The following is a 21,527-nucleotide window of genomic DNA, read 5'->3' as shown; positions in this document are numbered from 1 at the left end:
TCTTGTATGGAAGAAGAATTGTCTTCCTAAGACCATAAAGTTTACTTCAAGAGCCACACAAAAGAAGATTCTTACAATAGATAGATTACTTAAATTGGGACACAAGGCCCTCGTAGATGTGTGTTATGCAAGGCAAGTGAATGTAGATTGTCTAATTTTGACATGTCCTTGGAGTACTGTTGGAAGCACTTCATGTCAAAAATGAATTTTCAAAGCTTGATTTATTAGGACATTAAAGACTAGTTTGTAGCTTGGTTAGTAGTCTAAAAGAAATCTCCATTTTGAAGCCTATGAATAATTCTCGCAAGAACTATCATTTGGGAATTATAGAAAGAACAAAATCATGAGATTTTTTAGGATGGGGAAATGAAAAAGGAAACACTAGCTGAAATGATGAAGGGATTGATTATAGAATTGGTTCACAACATGTATAGGAATTGAAATCTTGACAAGAACTAGGATGTTGAGTGAATAAATCCTTTCTAGGCCTAAAGGCTCCTCTCGTTAATGGATTGAGAAAGGTTGATTTGTCCTCCTAACCTTGGGATAAAGTAAAGTGGAAGGTACCTAAAAGAGGGTGGGTGAAGATAAATTTCAATGGGGCTTCAATGGACAATCTTGGCCCAAGTCGTGTGGGGTGCATGGAGAGAAATCACATGGAAAATTCTTAGTGAAAAGTCAATATTCTTAGGAGTAACAATGAATAATAGAGCTGATTTTAGAGTTGCCTTAATGGGGATAAAAAATGCTCTCAATATGAAGGAGAAACTTTTTCATCTTGAAAGTGACCATCTCATAACAATCAATGTTATCAAATAGAACTTTATCCCTAGCTAGGAACTTGGTCGATGACTAAAACTAATTCAAGATCTTATAAGAAAATTCACAAATTTCAAAATACCACATATATTCTGAAGGCGACATGCTTACATATGGGCTAGCCAAAAAGACAGTTGAAGAAGTATCGAGTGCCTAGTAAGACAACTTATCATCAAATTGGATATATCCTTCAACATTAGATGGTGGAGGATAATGGAAGCAAGTCGATAGATCTTTAAATATTGCTAATTAAATAAAACTCCCTCTTTCATTGGAGGAGTGTGAATAATTTGGCAAGTCAAGTAATGTTGATATTAGAGAGAAAGGGAAGTGTTGGCCAATTCTTTGGTCAACACATTGTCATAATTAATTGGTCTCATTGAAGTGTGCAGACTTGCAAAAAAATTTAAAATGCATTAACCATGTCATTTCCTACATATTCAAGGGAATTTGATGTGGCAGAGTTGGTTAAAAAATGATATGAAAGGATTAAAGCCTCGTGAGGAAAGTGTGTGAAGGGCATTGTGAATTTGGATGTCGCTATTAAACCCCATTTGTAGTTGGTAATGACTCAAAAATTTTGAGAAGGAAGCACTATTAGCTAGAAAATAAGATGGACATGTAACTGAGACCGTTCACCAAGAAATGGCACACACCCTTCCTAGGTGAGGTGTCAAAGCAAAGGTTGAAGATGACATCTAACTCATGCCAAAGCTTGGTTATCCACATTGTTGAGGTGATCTTGGGGGATAAATTTCTAGTGGCAACTCATTGATACATGTTCAAAATGCATGTATTTGTTACAATTTTGGAAATCTTGTTAGAAATGGAGGAGTTGAATGAATGAATGAAAGAAAGATTCTAATAACATATATGAGGCCAAAACAACCTATGAGACCACCCTAAAATAATAGACACCTAGAATAGGATGCCAAAGCTTTAGGCCACTTAAAAACTCCATCTTTAAGTCTACTCTTCTATAATGAATTTTGATCACTAAGTTTGTTGTCATGTCTAATTGTGTTTCTTCAAATAAAGCACCTAAATTGTTTTTGAAGGAAATGCCAAAGCTTTCGTGCTAAAAACTCATTTAAAAAGTATTTTCCTAGCGAGCTTGAGGACGTGTTAGTAGACAAGTGAAGAAATGTTCTACTTCCCAAGGACTATTATGTGTTGAGGAGAGAGGGTCATGATATTGAGAATTATCACTGATTACATATAAGGATCCATCCAATTTTTTATTTGACAATTGATGAATGGGAGGGATAGATTCAAAAAGTTACATGTTTAAAATGTTATGTTAAAAAAAAGAAGAAGACAATCTTTGGGTAGACATCAAAGAAGAGGACATTGAGTATGGCAAGGCAATTCTAGAAGAGGTCAAGGTAGCAACCTATGCTAACTACAATTCTAGGTGCCCTATGAAAATTAGGGAGAATGCACACAAATGTGGCCAGGATGATATGTGACTATCTTGGTTTGATAATGTGATGTTCATGTTAATGTTTAGAAGTACATGCAATTTTTTTTCCAGGTCAACGCAGGTCTAGGTCTCCATTTTGTAATAAGTAGACATTTTGGAAGTCATATCTTAGCTAGCAAGGGTGGTTGAAAGTTGGATTTTTTGAATGTAGACATGGGTTAGTCTATGAAACAAGTTGGTATAGTAGTTTCGTGGAATGACTAAATTTTCTTTGTAAACAAACATTAATTATTATTTTTTGCTATCAATACTGGGTGCAACTCCTAGCTACTATTTGCCAATAAAAATTTATTAATTCAAAGTCTTCAAGCTAAGAAAATCAAAGCTCCAATATCCTTTTTTTTTCTATTGATGAAACACTTTTGACTGGAGCTCCTAAGCTATGGGACCACAATAAGGGGACACCATCCTTGAAGTTAGTGTCTACAACATTACTACCCCTCATGTATGTCTCATGTATTGGAATCACACACTCCTCGTGCCCTATTCAACTACCAATTAGTAGTGATGTTCCCTCCTTATATCTCCCTACACAATGACCATTCTTGTCAATGTTGTTAGGAATAAGGTGTCTCAACCTTGTATAATTCCTATTCTTATAATTATTTGTTTTGTAAAATGTATTTTTTGCAAATAATATGTAATGTGAGTGTACATGTCTAGTTGGCATGTTGATCACTTACATGTGTCGACATCTTGAAGTGTGTGAAGGAGATCATGGCTGAAATGGTTATGAAAGATTCTTATGACGCGTAAGAGCTATTTAAGGAATATGCTATGACAGGTGTAAGAGCATCTTATGACATGAGGTCTATTTGGGCACCCAAGAATGAGTGGTTGGTGTGTGTAAGAGAATATGCCAAAAATAGGTTGGTATGACGGATTCCCTTACACTTCTCTTGTGACTGCTATTTTTGGCGGATTCTATGACAAGCTGTCATTGCCTATTCAAGGGATGGACGCCCTTTTCTTGGTATGGGATGTACACGTGGCATTGTGCATGTTTCTTGGTGGTTGAGCCATGAAAAATGCCCAACTCTTTTGTGGGCATTTTGTTGGGTCTTAAGATGTTCATAAAAGGAGTATTGCATGTTGTAATGCAATAGTGCAAGTGTAGTGTGAGAGTGAGAGATGAGAAGTTATTTGCATAGGGTTATACTGCCAGATTTTCTCTAGAATGGAGCAAGATGTAAATCTTCATGTGAAGGCTGAAAATGTATTGTAACTTGTTGCTGAATAATACATTAGCTTGAAGGTTTGAAGGGTGGGGTTTTTTACCTGGAAAGGTTTTCCCCACGTATATATGTGTTCTCTATTATGTCTCATTCTTCTAGTTCTATGATTATAGAGTAATAATCTGTATGTCGTAATGCTTCTGAATTTTGTTTAGATCGGTAAATTGCAATCACTTTCCTTTAAGGTTTTAATTGTGGGAAATCAACTATGTCTGTTTCTGCTTTTATGGCATAGTAGTATGCACTTGTATTTGTTGATTAGAAGTTGTACAAGAAACTTTTGTATACAGGATGTGCATACTGATCTCAGATGAATTTATGGGATGCTCTCATTTCCCTTCATTTGGTATCAGAGCCCATTTTTGTGAATTGCATGTTGTTTGCATGGGAGGATTCACAGAGTTTTTGGTTCTGGGTATTTCTTCTATTAAGATTTCTTAGCTTCCAGAGCTTGAAGAAGTTTGTTTTGAAGAAATTAACTGATAATTAATCCTTTGATGAGTGGAAGTCTTGCAGTTGATTTAGTTTTTTAGGAGACAACAGACATTTCTTGAAGGATGGTGAAGATAGAGAAAATAGAGTTGGTCATGTTGAAATGACATTGATCTGGAGCTCTTGGTTGACAGCAAAATAACTCTTGATGCATGGGTATTTGAAGGTGTCTCTTTTGTTACCTGGAATGCATTGAGACTATGGAGTTGATCATTGGATGATCTGGAAGCTTCTAGATAGTCTCTCTCTCTTAGATGCATGTACTAGTAGTGGTTGTGGGATTGGTCTACAAGTGAGCCTGAAGTTCCAGTACTATGTTTTCCTCTTGGATGTTTATACATGCATGGCTTGGATTCTTGTTCGTTGGATTCAAGGGGTTTATAGATTTTCCTAAAAAATCTATGGTGATGTTCATCTATGATAATCCATTATTCTGGGTTCAGTTGGACTTTGAATCTTCCAGATGAGAAGTGGGTGTGGATGTGCATGGGTGTTCTTAAACACAATGTTTTTGCAAGTTTTGCATGTTGAAATAAAAAGCTTGTGGTTTTTTGTGGATCTACTGAAGAGCTATTTTATGGACTCTTGTTCCTTTAGAGTGGTACTAGATGAGATGGTTGTAGTTCTACATGCATGCATTCTTTGTGCATGGTGAGAGGAGGTGTTTTTTCTTTCTCTGCATGGAGATGTTGGTATGTGATCAGTCACTCAGCATTTTTGTGGTGATGTTTTGTTGGATTCCTAGACTATGGTGCTTGATGTGGACATAATTGGCAAATCAGATTTGTGCTTGATCTGGTGTTTGAGTCATGTTGTCTACATGATTATTCTCTTTGATCTCATTTGTATATGTCACTAATGTGATAGTGGGTTTGCATGTTACAATGATTGGATCTACAAGTTATGCAGTCAGGTGGGTAGGCCACCCATTTAATTGCAGTGGGATAACTTGGATGTGGACTGTCTATATCCACCAAATTTGATTCAGCGTTGGTGCAGACTTGTTAGCTAGCCTTGTTTGTGGGCACTTGTGCATTTGTGTGGTTGCTTTGAGATGAGAGGATGGATGATATTTGAGTACTTGGATAGTCAGTTATGGAGTCCTAAAGCATGGTGAATTTCCTTAGTGTGGAGATCTTGGTTTCACCCAATGATGTGTGGACCTGGATGATTTTCAGTTTTGGAGGATGGTGTGTCATATGCTTGGAGAGCTTGGTATCACGCTTCAGTGGGAGCTTTAGCAGTGGCTTTATTTTTTCCATCATATGGTGGTGGATGATCTTCTTTAGTGTTGCAGATGTTGGAGGATGCCTTAGATCCTGTTGTTGCAGAAGGGTCTTTCATATTTGTTGGTTCACTAGTTGGAGATGGTATCTTCATGCAATTGGAGATGTTGACATCTTTAGGATTCAAGGGGTCCTTGGTATAGATGTTGTTTATGCTTTTATTTGGTATGTTATTCGTGGTATGAGGATGGTTTCATTATTATGTCATGGTATACTCTTGATACACGTTTAGAGTTGTGACATGATACAGTTATTTGATATGATCACATGAAGCATGTTATCTCTTTGGAGGAGATGGTTTTAGATCATGATGTCATGATTATGTTCTTGATTCCATGGTTGGAGTTTTGACATTGATCTTGTTTTAGTTTCTTGGTATTAAGTACTTTGATCATTTGCTTGATACTTCATGATAGTGCTATGTTGCAGTGGAGTTTTGCATGGAGTGATTGATTACAGGTGCTTGTGGATACTTGGAGACTTAGGTGAGGCTAGAGTTCTCTTGAGATGAGAGACATGTTGTTGAGATGTATACTCTTGATGAGATTTCAGAAGAAAGTTTGAGGAGCCTACACCTTTGTTGGACGCGAGTTCAATAGAGACCTATGAGGAGTTTGTTCTTAGATAAGTCACAGGGTGACTTGCATATCTTGGAGGAGCATTCTCATTCCCCACTCTTGGTCTACTTGGCAGTTTATCACTTGAGAGGTATTGCCCAATGTTACTTTCAGGTGCTTTATCTTTTCTTTCATATTTGTGGATCTTGAGCTGCAGTTAGATGGTTCTGGAGGATTCATTGCGAGAGATGGATAACATGATTATCTCCTTGAGGTGTACTTTCATTTATGATGACAATAGGAGATGGTAGTGGGCTGATTTCCTGAAATGGGAAATGGAGTTTGTTTGATCTTCTTTGAGAGGCTTACATCCATGTAGATTTATGATATCAGGTTATGTTTGATCTATTGAGGTTGAACAATTTTGGATGTAGTTGTGGCTTTTCTGTTGGGGCTATGAAGGAGATCATACATGGCACAGTTGACATTTAGAAGTGTTTGTAGAAGGACATGCTACATGCTTATGGTTTGCAGTTTCTCTCTTTGGCTTTGGTTATCTTCTTGGATGTTTAGGTTCACATAACATTGTTTTTGAGATTTGTTGGAGCTATGTGGTCACTCTTTTGTGGTCAAATTGTTATCACTTGTACTTCATTGTTTTTGGGTGATGACAAGTTGGTTCCTTTATCTTTTGTCTTTGTTGGATGTGGAGAACATAGGAGATTTGTGGAGATTGGATGAGAGAGATGTTTCTTGCAGTGTTTTTGCTACAGGATTTGCATATCTTTGTGGATGGTCCTTAGTACTACATGGTTTCACTTTCTTTGTGTTGTTATCAGTGGACTCAGTATGCCATTGATTTTTTCAGATTCGACATTATCCATGCAGTGGGAGTTCTTGTATGTGTTTGGTCTTCATTGACTGGTTTGCACATAGAGCTTGAGGTTGCAGTTTATGGGTTGGTTATGTTGCTGGCATGAGTTTTCTGGTGTTTGATACCTTTGAGGTATGGGTGATTGGATGAGTTAGCATTTACTATGGATGCTATTTTCAATCTCGTGGGTTTATCAGTTGGATTGGACAAATCAATTTGGTTGTTGTTTTGGCTGATGTTTTATCTTGTTTTCTAGAGGATAACTTCACAGTTTTGTTGGGCTAAGAAGTTGATATTTTTGATGCTTCTGTGTAGCTCATGAGCACAGTAGAGTGGTGGCAGTGTGTGTAGCCTTTGTTATCGCATGGATCTTATGCTTGTGTTATTTGGACAGGTGTCTAGTTGGAGCACGAGAGCATATGTTATGATTTATGTTGTTTCATGGATGGCTGTGATGATATAGTTTCATCGGTTCTCATGCTTGTAAGGAAGCCATTTGGCTTAAGAGATTGTCTTCTGATGTTGGTGTTGATGCAGAACAGATTACTATTTGGTGTGACAGTCAGAGTGCTATTTGCCTTGCGAAGAATCCAACTTTCCATGCTAGAACGAAGCACATTGAGGTGCAGTTTCACTTTGTGAGAGATATGGTGGAAGATGGAAAGGTAAATTTGGAGAAGGTAGATACTGTGAAGAATGTTACAGATGCATTAACGAAACCAGTGGGCAGTGAGAAGTTCAGATGGTATTCAGAGTCTATGGGCCTTTCGACCTATAGCGATTAGTTCCTGTTATGTTCCTGTTGCTCTTACAAGGTGTTCGACAAGTGGGAGAATGTTAGGAATAAGGTGTCTCGACCTTGTATAATTCCTATTCTTATTATTATTTGTTTTGTAAAATGTACTTTTTGCAAATAATATGTAATGTGAGTGTACATGTCTAGTTGGCATGTTGATCACTTACATGTGTCGGCATCTTGAAGTGTGTGAAGGAGATCATGGCTGAAATGGTTATGAAAGATTCCTATGACGCGTAAGAGCTATTTAAGGAATATGCTATGACAGGTGTAAGAGCATCTTATGACATGAGGCCTATTTGGGCGCCCAAGAATGAGTGGTTGGTGTGTGTAAGAAAATATTCCAAAAATAGGTTGGTATGACAGATTCCCTTACACTTCTCTTGTGACTGCTATTTTTGGCAGATTCTATAACAAGTTTTCATTGCCTATTCAAGGGATGGACGCCCTTTTCTTGGTATGGGATGTACATGTGGCATTGTGCATGTTTTTTGGTGGTTGAGCCATGAAAAATGCCCCACTCTTTTGTGGGCATTTTGTTGGGTCTTAAGATGTTCATAAAAGGAGTATTGCATGTTGTAATGCAATAGTGCAAGTGTAGTGTGAGAGTGAGAGATGAGAAGTTATTTGCACAGGGTTATGCTGTCAGATTTTCTCTAGAATAGAGCAAGATGTAAATCTTCATGTGAAGGCTGAAAATGTATTGTAACTTGTTGCTGAATAATACATTAGCTTGAAGGTTTGGAGGGTGGAATTTTTTACCTGGAAAGGTTTTCCCTGCGTATATTTGTGTTCTCTATTATGTCTCATTCTTCTAGTTCTATGATTATAGAGTAATAATCTGTATGTCGTAATGCTTCTGAATTTTGTTTAGATCGGTAAATTGCAATCACTTTCCTTTAAGGTTTTAATTGTGGGAAATCAACTATGTTTGTTTCCGTTTTTATGGCATAGTAGTATGCACTTGTATTTGCTGATTAGAAGTTGTACAAGAAACTTTTGTATATAGGATGTGCATACTGATCTCAGATGAATTTCTGGGATGCTCTCATTTCCCTTCAAATGTCCCTCATTTTCTCTCCGCTTGTTGACCACACTCTTATGCCTCTCTTGGTGGTTTTTGTCACCTTATGTCTCCTTTGGTGTTGAAAAGCTATGGTAGACTCCTAATAGCAGTGGCAAGCGACCTTATGTCTCTCTATTGTTGCAAACTGCATCAAAACCTCTAGTATGCAAGTCAAAGAATTGTCTTTATTAGCATTTGACAAAAGATTTTTCCAACACAGCCACCATTTAAATAATGACCACATTAGCAATCATATCATGTGCTATGTGAAACATCTGATTGCTTTTGAACCTACATGACCGAAAATGTATTTGGTAAGATTTGAACCTAAGACTATCTACCAACGAGACCCATGACCTTACTGTCACATTGCAAGGTAATCTTCAAAACTCATATTTGTAATACCTATATCGAATATTTTATTAATTTCTTGAAAACTTTTGTATTTCCTTTCTACATAAGAACATTACATAAACAAATATATTGAATATCATATAATATTAATATTTAATACTAAAATATTATAATACATCAATTTTTATTAATCTACCACTAATAAAAAAATTACATAAACAACAATATAACAATATTCAATCAAACCCTTATATATTCAATATTCAAATAATATAAACTATTATGCATAATAAATAGCACTAACTCACAAATATACCACCAAAGTGTTGCAAAAGTAAGTAACAAAAATAAGATAATGGTTATGACTAACATCAGCAATCAAATCCATACAACAAAACTCATGTTGGTACAGATTGATGTTATAAATATTTATCAATGACTAGTGTAGTTATATTGTAGTGGTGACACTATAGAAGACAAAGTAACAAACTAATGTGTTTTTTTTGGGGTACATGACATGACTGATCACCTAAAAAGAAGATATTTATGTTCTCCACTCTTTGCTTGAATCTAAAAAGGTTATCATTCTTCAAGTAAACACATTCCAAAGTTCTTTTTCAACAAACTATTATATTAAATAGAAATTTTGTTTTTACAAACTGATTGTTTTTATCTCGATAAATATATTTCTTTATAAACTTCATTTTGTTTCTACTCTAAAACTTATACTTTGTAATATTATATGACTTCATTTACATTTGGTTCGATAATTCATTATGTAATAATAATATTCAAAATTACTCTTCTACAATATTTTAAAATATGAATACTAAAACTAACTTAGATTATTATTATTATTATTTTATTTTCTTAACTTCAATTTTGAATTGTCCAACAAAATTAAAATACATAATTATTATTACAATTGGAACATCTATACTAGTAACCTTAGTTTGATAATTCATTATGTAATAATAATATTCAAAATTACTCGTCTACAATATTTTAAACTATGAATACTAAAACTAACTTAGATGATTATTATTATTTTATTTTCTTAACTTTCAATTTTGAATTTTGAATTGTTGAACAAAATAAAAGTACATAATTATTATTAAAATTGGAACATCTATACCAGTAACCTTAGAATATATTTAGGCTTTTTTTCACAAAACCAATTTTTTGAATTCCATAAAAATAAAATATATTTTCTAAAACGGATACAATTAAAAATGACCTTTTAGCTTCTGCCACACTTGCCACAAAATATGGATATTCTACTAATAAGATTTCCAAATTACACATTAGGAATACAAGAAAACCACTCTAGAAGCCTGGATTCGGCATCTACTTATTGGTAATGGTAAAATCATATTTATGGATACAGATAGACTGATAATAGCATAACAAACTTCATCTTATTAGGATACACCGGGCAGGTGACCCCTCAGCTCCCAGTAATCTGAGAGGAAGACAATGCAGGGAATATATGCCCAATTCAACATCATCTAGTTTCAGGCCTTCCACCAAAATAATATCCTGTAAGCAAACACAACATACTAATTTATATTGTGCTTGTTAGAAATGAAGCTGGGATGTTAAGCTACAAAGCAGATGTTTAAACAAGTCCAGCTTATACAAATACCCTCTGCATATAAAGGACAATTCATCTGAATTTAGTAGGAATTAATTTCTAGGATTTAGCATCCAGGTAAGGTCATTTGATTGTATGTAATTTATTTTAGTCAAAAATTTGAAATGTTCATCTTTTGTAATTTTGAGCAGAGGGAGAATTTTTTTGGGTTGAAGCATAAAATAGATTTCTGAATCTCCAACTTTAACCCTAAACTAAATTCTTCATGCAAAGGCAATAGAAATTATTACCTTGTTTTTAAGGAATACCAGATGGGCAGAAGTAGAGTGAACATAGGCCGCAGCAGAGAGATAGTCGATTCCTGCAGCCAACAGAAAGATGTGAGAAAAGGATGAAATCTCTCCCACTGTCGTATGCATTGATACAAGGGAAAAAGAACATAAAATGTAAGATAATTCACACTTCTTTATTCCATCCAATGGTGAAAGGCCGAGACTTAGTTAATAGTGCAGAAAAGTATTCTCCTGTTTGTACAGCTCAGTTGTTCACCCATAACTTTTGCTCTTACATAATGCTTTCACTGTTAACATCAATGATATTTGAACAAGTTTCTGTACTGCTTATTTTCCATCCAGAATCTCTAAATAGTTTCAAGTTTTCTATGTTTTAAGAATGTTATGAAATCATTCTCCGATGTCCTTGTAGAAACAACATTTAGTTTGATTCCCAGATTAGATTCAGGTTCAAGAATGCCAGTAAACGAAACATTTTTGGGGGACTAGACACATTTTGTGCGGGTTTCTACAAAGATACATAACAAGCGGAAATATCGACAAACTTTAGCTCAAAAGAGAAACAAAAACTAACTTCAGATAAACACACTACATAATACAATATATTAGTAGTGCGAGTTACTATATAAATCCTACAAGATTGTATATACCTCATTATCAAAAGCTGTAACCCCATTTTGTGCAAACCACCAAGAGCTCCATTTCATGTTCCTCTCAGGTGCAGTACAAATAAGGTGGACAATAAAACATAAAGCATGTGTTGTTTTGATTAATGTGAAGCCGGTAATTATTGCTTTGCTACAGAGATATGCAACAGGCAATACTCCAAGATTTGCCGTAAAAAAGACAAGACAAAAATTTGAAGACCCCAACAGCTTTGCAAATCCCCAAATCTAACTACATTCCAGCTAGCTCTTTTCTTCATAATGCTTCAGCTATGGGTCATATGACCATACTCAATTCATGAGTTAGCTTTTAGGAGAAAGGAGAATTCATTGCCAATAGGAAAAAAGCACAACGATCAACAAGGACAACAAACATACGTCAAGAGGCTTCGCTGAAATTTGGAAAGAATATTCTGTGCAGCATTAACATCACCAAAAACAAAGGTCCGGAGGCACATATAAAGAATCCTGCTATGGAGCTATTAACATACCATATGTATCATCCTTACGATGTCCTAATGGATTTCTGCAATACTCCTAAAACAAAAAATGGTAAAAGGGATTGTGTTAATTCCAAAATAACTCTGATAACATAATGGTCTGGATCCTACGGATCTAGCAATGCATTAATATCCTTTGTATGGATTTAACCTATTTAAATACCTTATGATACTTACCTAATCGGTGTCCCTTTTAGAGCATTTGTTATTGTTCTAATTATCATATTTAGTGTTGGTAAATTTACTAACTAAATCTGTTTAAAGATGAGATGCCGATCTGGGCTTATTTATCATTTGGTTTATGGGGCCGACCTAGGAAGAGTTATGTCCTTTCTTAGGACATGACTCTTGGGTGCCCTATATATATGAGATAGGGATGTGGATAAAGGACACACAATAGAAAGAAGTCCGCTCCTTTAGTATCCTCTGCCTCATTCGAATTCATAGCAGGATATATATTTATATAATTGCAGAATTGGTATCTTGGTAAGAAGGACAAATATATCATCCTTAACTGATCAAGTTCAACTCCAGCACTAGAAAGGTTTTATATCAGTCTGTTTAAGAAGAATTTGCAGAAACTTTACATGGTATTAGAGCACTAGTTCCTTCGTGGGAAGCTTAACCGCTTGAAGGTAGATCCTTTCAAATTCATGGGCAGGAACGAACAGGGTGCTCATAGTGGAGTGATTTGAGAGACCATGTTAATGGGGCCTCACGAAGAGCATTAAGGAAGACAAAAATTTGAGTATTGCCGCACTATCTTCAAACTATTAAAAGAATTTGCTAGTATTGTTAGTTACAACGGAATTGTTGCAGGAAATTATTGACAACAATAATCACAGGACTTTATTCGTATACAACATTTGTGCTCGAAATTTAGGCCCGGTTGATTTCTTGGCATAGTATTTCAGAGCAATTGTTTCACAAAACTCGTTATATTCTGAGCATTTGAAGAATCATGGTTTCCAGATTTTTCCAGCAGATTTTTGCTGTGCTTACCAACCATTGCAGGCATTGTCGGAGCATTGTCAGGTGTTTTGCACAAATACTTATCACAGGGTGCTTCGAGAATTGACTGAATAAAGTGGTGGATTATATTTGGCAATATATAGATTCATGATTAGAGAATGGTGATATCAATAACAGCACTGTTCAATACTAGTCGATGTGATTCAGAGTTTTCACAGGGACTTCTATGGTGTTAGATATTTATGTCTGTTGAGTGAGGGCAAAATTATGATTGTTGAGTAAGGACAAAACAGGAAGTATAAAGAGATAAGTTTTTTTTTTCTATCCTTCATGCTATTATTTTTATCATTTACTGAATCATGTATGATTCAAACATTGATATCTCTATTGGACTTTTATTTATCTCTGTAAAAAGCTTTCAGGGTGGTACTAAGAATATAGTATTATAGAGTACCAACATATACCTGAGGGAATCTCTATTGGACTCTTATTAATCTGCCAAATGTCAAAGGGGATCATTTCCAAGAGCATTCAAATATTATCAGGTGCATTCTAAACATAGCAGAATTTTTTTTTGTTTAAGGTTGAATCTCAATAGGGATATTACATCATATTCATTTCTGAGTATGAGTTAAAGAATTAAAAACTTGTTGTATAAACCATTCATTCTGAGATTAATCTGGACTAAGTGACATAAACCAAAAATCCTCTTGGTGTGATAATGACGCATAACCCCTTGAGAAGTTATCCGTAAACTTTGTCTAGAAAACGGGAGGGGACCTTACAGTGTTCATATTGAGAGGGAGTCCTACCAAAAGTTGTTAAACCTAAATTTCAAAGGGAGCAGATAGAAAACTTGTGAACTCTTCACTAAGGAAGTAGATTACATTAAGTGTCATGGACCCCTATTCCTTCAATTTGGTTTGACTTATTACAGTCATAGATAAATTGAGAACTTGCATACGTGAATTGAATCCACCTTAGATTTATATATGGGCCTACTTTCACCTAGTTTTGCGTTATAACTCCTCCTTTGGGGATTCATATGTATAAGCATTTCTTTTATATATATATATATATATATATATATATATATATATATATATATTGGACTATGTATTTAGCCAAGACTATATTTAACCTAGGCTACATTATTGGTTGCATTTGTTATGATCATTGGCTATGTTATAGCAAAGAATAACCTATTTTATATATTTGAGTCTATAATTGAGATATTTGGATATTTTGCATGATCATTTCTTTGATATGTTAATATAGCATAGACTATAGTGTTTGTATGCATATGTGGCTAGATTCATCTATGTAATTATACTTTTATGATTTGTGGATAGTGGCAATCCACGGTTTGAGTCTTCTCAACTCGAGGATTGAGTACTTGGTGGACTTAATGTCCAGATACTAGTACTTGAAGCACTTGGTGAATATCATGTATTTGACATCCGGATACCAGTATAGGTGACATCATAGACTTCATGTCAATTGAGTCCTTGTGACTCATGGATCTTGGATCCACAGGTTGAGTACATGGTGACATCATGGACTTGATGTCGGGAAGCCATTACTTGTAGCATTTAGTGAATATCATGGACTTGATATTCAGCCAATGTTTTTGGTATCATGGATTTGATATCGGCTGAGTAAGTTAGACTCAAGAGACTAATACTAAAGAGCATATGATGATAACTTTGAGATCTATATGAGTTTTACATCATGAGATGATGTTTGGAAATTGTTCCAAGGCTTGAAGGAAAATCTGTTGTTTCTTCTAAGTGGATATTTAAAATCAAGCATGCTTCTGTCGGTAGCACTGAAAATTATAAAGCTAGATTCATTGCCAGAGGATTCTCGCAGAAGGAGGGAATTGATTATGAAGAAACCTTTGCTCCAGTTGTCAGACACACCTCTATAAGAGTAGTCCTAGCTATTATAGCATCGAAGGGATGGAAAGTACATTAGATGGATGTAAAAAAAAACATTTCTGAATGGAGAGATTACAGAAGAGGTATATTTACAACAACCTGAAGGATTTGAAACTCACAACCCTAAAGTCTTTGTTTATAGGCTCAAGAAAGCTCTCTATGGGCTTAAATAGGCTACAAGGGCATGGTATGAAAGAATTGATAAGTATCTCTCCATTTTTGGAATGTGGAACTGCAGACCTATGTCTTCTCCAATGGAGACTAATCTACACAAACTTAAGGAAGCAATTCTAGAATCATCCTCCATAGATTCTACTCTTTACAGACATATGATTGGGTCCCTTATGTACTTGATAAATACAAGAACTCTATGCTATTAACACCTTAAGTCAGTTTATGTGTGAGCCAAAGGAGATTCACCTAGTTGTAGTCAAACACAATGTGAGATACTTACAGGGCACCCTTAACCTTGGGCTCAAATATGAGAAAGTTTACTTGGATTTACATGGATTCACAGACTCAGATTGAGGTGCAAGTGTTATTGATAGGAAAAGCACTTTAGGATAATTTAGGCTCAGTGATGATATCTTGGATATGCATAAAGCAAGCATCAGTAGCACAGAGTTCCACAAAAGCTGGATACATTGCCGCAACAATGGCCTCTCAGGAAGTAATTTGGCTCAGAAAGTTACTTGTGAGACTATTTGGTCAACCCATGAATCCTACTATTATTCATTGTGATAATCAGAGTTCCATCAAACTTTCTGTATACCAAGTTTTTCATGACAGGTCCAAGCATATTGAAACTCCTTACCATTATGTAAGAGATATGGTAGACAGGAATACTATAAAATTAGAATACATTTGTACTACAGATTAGACTACAAATATTCTTACCAAACCTCTCTCTCGAGTGAAGATAGATCACTTAAGAAAAGACTTGGTATGGTTGAAATTTTGTATTCTTTAAATTATTAATTAAATAATTTAATTGTCAAGCTATTAACTGTTATGGGCTCCACCATTTGTATTCATTATATAAGAGGTGACAATCTCTGAGATAATGAACACTTGTATGAAAGACATTATGAGAGATGACGATAATATGCTAAACAGTAGAGATCTATTGTCAGATCTAGATGAGTTGAAGATCACATTGTGATGTAGACATTATGAGTCACAATTTGGATAAAGGAAGAATTTTATTATTCTTCAGAGTTTATCCTGTGTTCTGGTAGATCTTAACTTAGGATCATGTTGTGATATAGGAATGCCAGTACCTCTGAGTCACAACTTGGATAAATGAGGAATTTAATTATTCTTTGGACTTTATCTTGTATATTGCATTTCATGCAATTTTGTTATCACAAGTATAAGTCATATCATAGGTATGGTAATGTGACATTGTATCATGTGTTCAATGATATCACATGCTTAGAGGATTCGGATAGATATGGAGTATCAATCTATGCTTATTCATCATAATTGATGTTGCCAGATATGATTATCTCTCACTATGATTATCAAGTTAAGAGGGAGTGGTAATTCTAAAATAACTCTAATAACATAATAGTCTAGACTGCTGATCCTATGGATCTAGCAATGCATTATTATCCTTGTATGGATTTAACCTATTTAAATACATGATTGTTGTTGGTAAAATGTATAGTGTAGCTGACGGGTAGAGTAGTATCTGAACGGGCGCATGACGCCTAAGTCACCCCTTCGGAAAGGAAATTGTGTATCAGCCGATAGTTTCCAGCCACCCTACGGGGTGTTGCGATTGATTGGTTTACTGACACAGACCCGCAAAAGTTAAACAGTTGGGATAATATTAAGAAGGAATTTATTGCGGAATTTCAAATATTGTGAGATGATAATGAGATTGTAGCAGAGATATTCAATACCAAGTAGAAGAAGAATGAAATAGTACGGTCTTTGCCAGGAGGTTGAAGGACTTAATCAGTAAAATGGAGAATAAGCCAGCAGATGGGCTCTAGAAAAGATGGTTCATTGAAGGCCTTCACTCGAAGCTACGAAAAAAGATGAAGATCGTGCCATCATCGACATATACTGAAGCATACAATCGGGCATTGAACCTCGAAAGTGAACAGAAGACAAAGAAGAAGACCAGCTCATCCGATTCAGATGACAATGAGCCTTTAGGAGAAGATAGCAGCGACGATGAAGGCAGCAGCAAGAAAGTTTGTTCTCTTTAGAAGGACATGCTTCAGATGATGAAAGAGTTCAAAAACATGAACAAGGAGACTAAGGGCAATGACCTATGGTGTACGGAGTGCAAGAAAGAAGGCCATACGAAGGGATCTTGCCCAAAAGATCAATTTTGTGAGATTTGCCAGATTATGGGACACTCGGTAAAGGAATGCCCTTTCAATTTGAAAACAAGAACACCGCAGCAAGTGTTCCTGACACAGGAGGCATCCCCGTCAGGAGGGAAGGGGAACACCAGTACGGAAGGTGCCACATTGAGAGGATATAGAAACAATCAACGCAGTCAAAACAACAACAATAATGGTGGGAGGAGTCGAATTCAGTATGATGTGAATGGTCGGTCGATAGTTCAATGCCGCACATGCAATCTGTGGGGTCACTTTGCCCGAGAGTGCACAACGGTGAACACACCGAAGTTGCTATGTCGATGGTGTGGACCTGGCGATCATGACGATGCTAAGTGCCCGAAGTCTGGAGTAAACTTGATTACTGTCGAGATGGATGAGGAAGAAGTTCTGGCAATCATTCGGAAACAGGCGAAGCTCTACCCCGACCTGGCAGAAGAAAAGAAGAGACTGGAGGAAGCACGGGCAGAGATCCAGAGAGCAACGCAGGTAGAAACGACACACCTGAAGGACACGCAGAGTACCTCCGTACGGAACTGTGCAGAACAGAACATTGTACGACAAATATTGCAAGCCGAGATACCCGTAAGGATAAATGATCTGTTGCTCACTATGCCTCAACTCCGATCGGCACTCACAAACATCGTTCCTGCTGCTAAACTACTAGGAAAACATGGAAGGGAGCAGGAAAGTGGAGCAAGTACAGCGGACAAAAAGGAGAAGGAAAGTGGCACAAGTGCAGAAGATCCGATGCTGTTAGCTCTTTCATCCGGACGCTATCCGACAGTTGTTAAAATGGGCATTCTCGGGACTGTGCTAATGGACACGATAGTGGATGGAGGGTCTAGTGTCAATGTGCTGCTAGAGGATACCTAGAAAAAGTTGGGACAACTGACATTGTGGCCACCCACCTTCCAGTTGTTAACAGCCGATCAACATGGAATCAAGCCATTGGGAGTACTCACAGCGCAACCAGTGATGATTGGAACACAACCGTTCCTGTTGGACTTTGGCATGATCCCACTGAAGCGGAGAGGATATGATGCCATTCTAGGCCGGGGGTGGTTGATACAAGCCAAGGAAAAACACGATTGGAAGAAAAATACTTTATCACTTGAAAGCAAAGGCCGAAAGTATGTCATCGATCTACACACTTAGATGGTTGGAGAAGAAGCTCTATCGTCGGATTCCAAAAGAGAAGACAATGAGAGGAGGCAGAGTATGGATTAGGAGGGAGTCCTACGGTTGGAAGGAGAATCAACAGACGACGATCTGGATTCAGTGAATGGTCTTTACCACTGGTAGATAGAGGACTACAAACTCTGTTCGAGCTGTAATATGTTAAGAGTTGACGAAGGTAAGAAAGAAGGAAATGAATGTCCAAAGGAACACAGAGAAGCCGAAGAAGGAAATGAATGTTCGAAGGAACTTGGAGAAGCCTAAGGAGGAAATGAATGTTCGAAGCAACACAGAGAAGCCGAAGAAGGGAATGCGGGTATGACTGAAGCTGAAGGGAAGAACACACAGTATGAACCCGAAAGGAGCAAAGATTCCACTGTACGACCGCGCAGGAAGAAAATATTACGTCAAACCACAGATATAGCAGAAAGGTGCCAGCAGCAAGGAAGACACATCATACGGTCCGCATAGGAAACAAAGCGGAAGGGTTTAATAAAAGTTGCAGCAGTACGGAGTGGATGTGTTATTGATAGCCAAAAGGGGCAGCTGACGGAGTCCACGGTACCCAGCTTCGGAAAAAAAAAAGGGTGATATGGAAAACCGGATGGAGAGATCGTGTACCTTAAATAAACTTGATGAGCAACAGTTGCAGGAGTGGGCTATAGAGGTGACACAGAACAGGTGTAGAGCATGGCACGATAAGCACTTGAAACGAAATAGGTTTCAGATGGGGAAATGGGTGTTAAAGTATGATGGCTAGAATGAGATCAAGCCAGGAAAGTTCAAAGTTAAGTGGGTCGGACCATATCAAATTCGGGAAGTGGTTGTTAACGGAGCAGTAAAACAATGGATGCTAGACGAAAGGGAAGTGTTCGATGTAGTGAACAGGTCAAAGTTGAATGTCTGCCATGAAAGAAGTAACGCACCTCCGTGGATGAACAACTGAGAGAAGAAGACGGTAAGTGCTTTATATATGTAAATATTGTACATAGCTGAAAAAAAAAAAAAAAAAAAGTTGGAAAAAAGAAAAAAATTTGCAAAAAAAATGAAATTTTTTTTTAAAAAAAAAGAGAAGAAAAGAAAGTGGACCGTACGGATTTTGACCTTGCCAAGAGCGTATGGCTTTTTCTATACGGATTTTCCAGGCAAGTGTATAGATTTTTTGTGTCGTACGGATTTCGCCAGGTTTTGCATCTTGTTACAGATTTTTTGGAGGTTTTGAGCAGTGTACGGAAAAGCATTAAGTCTGATATGTACCATACGGATTTTAAAATGATGATGCAGTGTATGGTTTTTTAGTAAAGGTTGCCGTACAGATTTTCCAGTCTGGCAAGAGCATACAGAATTTTATATTAAGTCTGGAATTGGCATAAAATTGTACGGTTTCCTTCACACATGAGTGTACAGTTTTTTAGCTATTTTAACCATGCACCGTACAGACTATTGAAATCATTGTACGGTATTTCAGTACGGATTTTCAACAAAAGTTATGGTACGGATTTCTAGTATAGTGACCGTACGGATTTGGAGGGGTTGATCAGTACGGATTTCTACATGTGCTGTACGGATTTTTGAGGAGAGCCACTGGCATTGTACGGATTTTGGCCGTACGCCGTATGGAATTTGGAGGAAGTTGGAAGTAAAGGCAGCGTACAGAATTTGCAGTTTGGAATGTAATGTACGGATTTTTAAACGACTGGCCAGCACATGAGTTTTAGCAAGCAGAGTACGGCTTCCTTCATGTAGTTATAGTACGGATTTTCACAAAGTTGAGGATGAGGAAGGATATTGCTACAGTACGGATTTCAATGGATAAGCTCCTTGTGTGCTTCAATATGAATTTGCAAATTTAAAGCTTCCAGTTGCATACAGTTTTTGCATAATGTGGTGAATTGATTCTATAGGTTTTGGTGTACGACTGCTACCTGTTATTGCATTCAGACTTTGGAGGACATTACAAGATATTGCATAAGGAGTCGATACGGTGGCAGGATGTATGGTGTAGTTGTACATTGGTAGCACAAAAGAGTGACAGGAGGTTTTCTAAAAAAAAAAAAAAAAAAAAAGTCGACAAATCGAGCGTGCTTAGAATGAGTAACGGAGGATACCAAAGGGAAGGGGAAGCATTAGCGATTGCCAGAAAGAGTGTGTTTCATGCTGGGGGCATTGCCCCCTCGACCCCCAATCGTTGTGGATATCAGTCATGGGAAGTGTGACCAGTTGATGAGACCTAGAGCTACTGCTGTAGGCATGAGTGTTTGTGTGTTAGAGGAGGCACTTGGAGTAGGTGTTGGGCATGAGGCTGTCTTGGTGGATGCGTAGAGAGCTCGGGAGGAGCTGATCATCCAGTTGAAGGCAGTATAGCGACACTTGGCTCAGTGTAACCAAGAGTTGGAAACAGAGAAAGTAGCACGGGTGGCTATCAAGGTCAGCTAAGGAGATGCTATTGTGTTAGCAGAGGCTACAGATGCAACGTGGGTTAGAGACCAGTTTGGTGTAGGCATAGGATGAATGTGAAAGTGATGTGACAGAAACAGATCTATCTTGTTGTAGTTAGTCAATTAATGTATATTGTTGTTAATTTGTCTCAGATATTTTGTAATTGTCGTCCGGAGAAGACCTTTCTTTTGGGGGGGGGGGGTGATGTTGGTAAAATGTATAGTGTAGCCGACGGGTAGAGTAGTATTTGAACTAGTGCATGACGCCTGAGTCACCCCTTCGGAAAGGTATATGTACTCGTTCGAGATGGACTTTGGAATGGGGAGTTATAATCGATAGATCATTGTAGTCATTGTAATCGGATTGTAATCTGCAAGTGCATACATGAATAAAGTACCTGTTCTGAATTGAATCGTGTTATACATGTGTTAACTTCTTACCCTATGCGGTAAACAATGATACTTACCTAATCGGTGTCCCTTAAGAGCATTTTTCATTGTTCTAATTATCATATTTAGTGTTAGTAAATTTACTAAATAAATTTGTTTAAAGATGAGACACTGATCTGGGCTTATTTATCATTTGGTTTATGGGGCTGACCTAGGAAGAGTTATGTCCTTTCTTAT

General features: G+C 36.9%; 1 protein-coding gene across 2 annotated transcripts in view; it reads right to left on the bottom strand.

Annotated features, from left to right (window-relative positions):
• Positions 1 to 10,094: 10,094 nt before the first annotated feature.
• The window catches only part of LOC149566645 (cyclase-like protein 3), a 176,227-nt gene continuing 164,794 nt past the window's right edge, over positions 10,095 to 21,527 (bottom strand). For both annotated transcript variants that reach the window (XM_089819948.1, XM_089819949.1), the window contains 2 exons: positions 10,847 to 10,917; positions 10,095 to 10,501 (listed from right to left, as the gene is read on the bottom strand). In XM_089819948.1, the coding sequence (XP_089676074.1) occupies positions 10,376 to 10,501; positions 10,847 to 10,917 (197 nt within the window). In that variant the 3' untranslated portion in view covers positions 10,095 to 10,375. The remainder of the gene's footprint in view (positions 10,502 to 10,846; positions 10,918 to 21,527) is intronic.

This window comes from Cupressus sempervirens, chromosome 3 (assembly GCF_028749045.1).
Source record: "Cupressus sempervirens isolate cs-2001-9-10 chromosome 3, ASM2874904v1, whole genome shotgun sequence".
Classification (NCBI taxonomy): domain Eukaryota; kingdom Viridiplantae; phylum Streptophyta; class Pinopsida; order Cupressales; family Cupressaceae; genus Cupressus; species Cupressus sempervirens.
The sequence above is the reverse complement of the archived record's forward strand: the minus strand, read 5'-3'. Positions and strand labels throughout refer to the sequence as shown.